This window comes from Medicago truncatula, chromosome 7 (assembly GCF_003473485.1).
Source record: "Medicago truncatula cultivar Jemalong A17 chromosome 7, MtrunA17r5.0-ANR, whole genome shotgun sequence".
Lineage (NCBI taxonomy): Eukaryota > Viridiplantae > Streptophyta > Magnoliopsida > Fabales > Fabaceae > Medicago > Medicago truncatula.
The window spans coordinates 9,835,882-9,841,305 of NC_053048.1; the positions used below are offsets into that span (position 1 = coordinate 9,835,882).

Genomic DNA, 5,424 nt, shown 5'->3' on the forward strand with positions numbered 1-5,424 from the left:
TTTCTTTTACCAACTAAACATGAACATAAGATGTTCGTTTGTTGAATTTATTATACTTTCTAAATAATTAACAAATCAAATGACATAAAATAAAACGTATATTTCATCATTACTGTTATTTGAATAAATCCTTACTCAACCGATGAAAAGTTGAAGAAACAATCAACATCCAAGGCTTTGAAGAGGTCCACCACAAGCAAACCTTTCAACAGGAACACAAACCAAATCATGCACCCTAGGAGCAGTCAATCCTGGCCTTTCATTCACATCAATAACAATATCACCACCCTTCAAAATCTCACCCTTAGGACCCACAAAATTAAAATCAAAGCATTGAATTATGGCACCAAGCAAAGCTGGAACTTCTTGCATTGCTAAAGTAACCCCAGGACACATCCTTCTTCCTGACCCAAATGGCAAAATCTGAAAATTTTGCCCCCTCACATCAATAACCCCATTGGAATTTGTTGAATTTTTTAGAAATCTTTCTGGATTAAATTCCAATGGTTTGTCCCAATAAGCTGAGTTTCTTCCCATAGCCCAATTATTCACAAAGATTAAACTATTTTCTGGGATCACATAATTTTCAATTTTGCATTGCGTGACACATCTTCTAGTGACCATAGGAACCGGTGGGTGTAGACGAAATGTTTCTTTTATTATGGCTTGAATATAAGGAAGATTTGGTCCGTCAGATTCATCTACTAGTCTGTTTTTCCCTACTACATTGTCTATTTCTTCACGAGCTTTTTGTAACAATGAAGGGTTGTTCATTAGCTCAACTAATGCCCATTCTGTTGAAATTGATGTTGTGTCTGTTCCTGCTGTAAAGAAATCCTGTGAAACATATGAAATTAAAAGAATTAATTAATCATTAACTTTTACTTAGGTTTCTCTTAAATAGTATGGATAAATGCATAATTATACTCCTTTCGGTCAGGATTATTGACAAAAATGATTAACTTCACATTTATTAAGTAATTTAGTTTTATTTTTTTACAAAAAGGATTTTTGTTAATATAATTAATATTTTTTATCTTATAAAAAAAACATTAGCACATACCCATAAGCATCATGTGTGAGAGACGTTGAGTTTCATATGACTAAAGTCAACCATGGATCGAACAGTTATGTTTGGCTGTTGGTGCATATAAATTAAATAATTTAATTAAAATAAAAAAATACATTAATTTTGTCCTGGAATTATTTGATATTATGTCAAAATCTAGTTGATTAGGTCTAACAGGCACGTGCTCATAAAAGAAATATCAACTCATCAATGAATATTTTTCAAAGGGAATATTTGTTATTCAAATCCGTACCAATTAAGTTTTACTGTGGATCATATAAAATTGTGTGTTCAATATAATATACTTCAATATATTGTTCTTAAAAAAATACTTCTAGATTTTTTAGTAAGAAAAAATCCAAAACAAACATTTGAGCATTGATATACGACTTGTACATAAAAGAAAGAAGTAGAGATAAATTTAATTACCATAATCAAGGCCTTGATGTGAACCCTTTGAACTTTTATTTCTGAATTTTGATCCTCGGCACAATCAAGCAATATATCAAGAAAGTCTCTGAATTCAGCACCTTGCTCACCCTTATTTTCTTTCCTTCCTTTGTTCTTCCTCAACTCTTCTCTTTTACTAATAATCCTTTCCACCAATGTATCAAACCTCATAAACAAATCCTCTATCCTCTTCCCAAACCCTTGCAAATCAAGTTTCTTAAACAACCAAATAAAATCCGATACATTAAACTCTCCAAAAATCTCGGTCACATCTCGCACAACATCCCTAGCCTCCTCAGCTTCCCCCAACATCATTTTAGAAATGACGTTGTTTGACAACTTTAGCAACTCTTGTGTCACATTCACAGCCTCGTAGTTTTTCGCTTTATCAGCGAAAAGCTTAAGGAGGTTGTGAGTCTCTTGTAAACGCAAGTGTTGGAAGCTACTAATGCTACGAGAGCCCAAAAGCTCATTCATACTAAGTTTTTTAATAAATCTCCAATATTCGCCATAGGGTGCAAAAGCTAGAGATGCTTCATAGGTGAGGCGTTTAATTGCAGTTGATTCATTACGACAATTAAAGGCGTGTTCGTTGATTTGAAGGATTTGTTTTGCGTAGTGAGGAGTGGATGCAACAACGCAGAGGACGGAACCAAAGTTAAGTGAAAATATTGGTCCGTATTTTTGGGAGAGGCGGTCGAAGGAGTGGTGGAGAAGGGGACCTAACATGTGCATGTGGCCAATGATCGGAAGTTTGAATAGAGGCGATGGAGGGAGGTTTTTGTGACGGTTTAAAATTGGCTGGAAAATTATGTAGCAAATGAGTGATGAAAGAAATAATGTGAAGGCTAATAGTAGAGGTTCCATGGTATGTTGAAGCTAGTGTAAGAGGTTTAGGAGCTACTAAGAATATATTGTGTTGCTCTCAAATTAGTTTGATTAGAAATGTGCTAATATTTGGCTATTTATAGGGCAATAATGGGTGAACTGGTTTCAACCCCGTAATTCTAGAAATGTATTAAAAACTTTGTTTTGATATTTCAAAGTTACAAACTTTTCTTGTCACCAATATAATAACATATATAGGTTTGAACTTTATGCAAGAAAAAACAAAATAAAGATTTGAAGCAGCTTTGGCATGCATGCAAATTTTTGAAACTTCGGAAAAGAGTCGTGGCAGAATCATTCTCTATGTTCAAGGGAAATTCAATCAACCATCATTTAATCAACCATCATAAAGTAGTGTACAGAACCGGTTGATTATATAGTTATTTTTGTAAATAATTCTTTTAGAATTTTCTCTCCATTTGCTACATAAATATGAAAGGAAAAAAAAAGTTCTTCAAATGAAAAAATTGTTTTAATTAGAAAATCAATTCTTAATAACTGATTTTCCTTTAAAAAAAAGGTTATTTCTAGCATTTTGTAAAATCAATATAAACTTTTGATCTGTCCTTTCATTCTCCTTTTACTTTTCAATTTTACCTTTTATACAAAATATTTTATTTATAATTTAATATTTTATTTATTTAAGTAAATAATCAATTTTTTATTTAAGTACTTCAAATGAAATAATTTTTTTTACTAAGTTTAACTCAGTTGGTAGGGACAATACATAGTTTATGTAGGACGGTGTTCAAACCTTGACTCCCCACTTCTTCACATTTAAATACCTGAACTCCAGCCACTAGGTTACTTGAAAAAAATACTAAACTTATTTAAATATATATATATATATATATATATATATATATATATATATATATATATATATATATATATATATATATATATATGGGTTTGCTAGGATACACCCACTAATTTTTATTAAGGTGTGTTTTAGCAAAGATATAACTAAAAAGTTGTTAAATACACCTTAAGGTGAATGTAGCTAAAACACACCTTCTAAAATATAAGTGGGTGTATGTTAGCAACTCCTATAGGCATTTGCTAGAATACACCCACTTATTTTTTAGATGGTGTGTTTTAGCATGTTATAATTAAAAAGTAGTTAAATATACCTTAAGGTGTAGCTTAGTAATTTATATATATATATATATATATATAAATTACTAAGCTTTCAGTGATATTTGTCTTTCAATTTTATCCTCCTTTTAAATATTTTTTTATTAGTTTATCCATTCCTTGTCAGGCAAACAACTTAATTTCATAAATAATCAAATCAAATTTGTGAATATGTATCGATAAAAGCGAATATACACGTCAAAATGTTTATATGCATAAATGACATGGGCTTATATAGTATCAATTTTCTCGTTTTTTTATGCTCATATATTGTGTCAATTGAAGGTGAAAAAATACAAGAAGGTGATTGGTTTGAATTTGATGGTCTCTTTTTTTATCTCTTTTTGTGATAACAGATAACAAGATAACAGATAGCTAGCAGCGGAAAGTAAAGAAGTAAGGGATAAAAGATGGCACAAAATATTTATCCTGATTCACCCTACAATCTGGGATTACGTACAGTCCCCTTAGACTTTCAAGAGATTTCTTTCATTATAATCAAATCCTGATTACAACACTACGGAGACAACCTAATCATAGATTTTCTTGCCTCAACCTATACGTCTTCTTAATCTCAATCCAGAGATTTACAACAAGTTGTTTTACAAAAGATGATTGTGTTTACACAAACTTTAAGATTAGTAAACATGTATGAAGATCAAAAAACTTAAAGTATACCTCTTATGGTTTTTATTTTTACAGTTTTTACACAAGGTATATTTTTTTTAGGTTTAAATATTGCACTCGTCCCTGCAAATATGACCCGTTTAAGTTTTGGTCCTTGTAAAATAAAAATAGGGAGAGTTTATGGAATGTGGTGTTGCGAGCGAAATACGGTGAGTTTGGAGGGAGGGTGCGATTTTGTGAGGGTGTTGGGTCGATTTGGTGGCGTCAGTTAAATCAAATTAGAATTGGTGTGGGGTTGGCAGAATCAACGTGGTTGGTTGATAACATAGTCAGGAAGGTAGGTGATGGGAGTACCACCATGTTTTGGGAGGATTCCTGGTTGTTAAATGTTCCGTTGGCAGTAGCTTTTTCTAGACTTTTTGATTTGTCGGAAAATAAAGGTGTAATGGTGAGGGAGATGTTTTTATTAGGTTGGGGGGTTGATGGGGGTGCTTGGAGTTGGCGACGGAGACTGTTTGCTTGGGAGGAAGAGTTAGTGGAGGAGTGTGTGAAGCGGTTGGATAACTTTGTTTTTTGCAGGTAGACATTTCTGATAGGTGGGTGTGGAATCTCCACTCGTCACATGTATATACGGTGCATTCAGCTTATTCTTACTTAACAACGGTGGATACTAATATCACTGCAGAGTTTGATCAATTTTTATGGCTTAAAGCGGTTCCTTTAAAAGTTAATATTTTTGTTTGGACCTGAATCGACTTGCTACAAAGGATAATCTTCGCAAGAGGAATGTCCTCGAGGCTACCAATGTTTTTTGTGGTGCTTTATGTGGTAAGGAGGAGGAAAGGGATCATTTGTTTTTCCAATGTGATTATTATGGTCGGTTATGGCTTATGCTATCGGATTGGTTAGGTTTTGTTACGGTTCTCAATGGCAATTTATATTCACATGCAAATCAGTTTTGTGCACTTGGAGGTTTCTCAAAGCATTCTTTGAAAGCATTTTCTATTATTTGGATTTCGGTCTTATTTACTATTTGGAAAGATCGTAACAGGAGGATTTTTCAAAACCAAATTGTTCATCTGGAAGTTCTTCTTGAAAGGGTCAAACTCCAAACGTTTTGGTGGTTGAAAGCTAACTACATATTGTTCGTTTTTGATTATTCTTATTGGAGGCAAAACCCTTTACCTTGTTTACAGACTATTGTGTAAAGTCTGTTTTTTGGGTATTTGTTTTATGGCGGATTTAGCCTTTTT

The 5,424-nt window shown here is 32.7% G+C and overlaps 1 protein-coding gene across 1 annotated transcript; it reads right to left on the reverse strand.

Annotated features, from left to right (window-relative positions):
• On the reverse strand, positions 1–2,465 carry LOC11438342 (licodione synthase). Its single transcript, XM_003622081.4, has 2 exons — positions 1,499–2,465; positions 1–837 (listed from the first exon to the last, which is right to left on the reverse strand). Exons 1-2 carry the CDS (start codon positions 2,384–2,386, stop codon positions 163–165), a joined length of 1,563 nt encoding a protein of 520 aa, XP_003622129.1. The 5' UTR covers positions 2,387–2,465; the 3' UTR covers positions 1–162.
• Between the last annotated feature and the right edge of the window lie 2,959 nt (positions 2,466–5,424).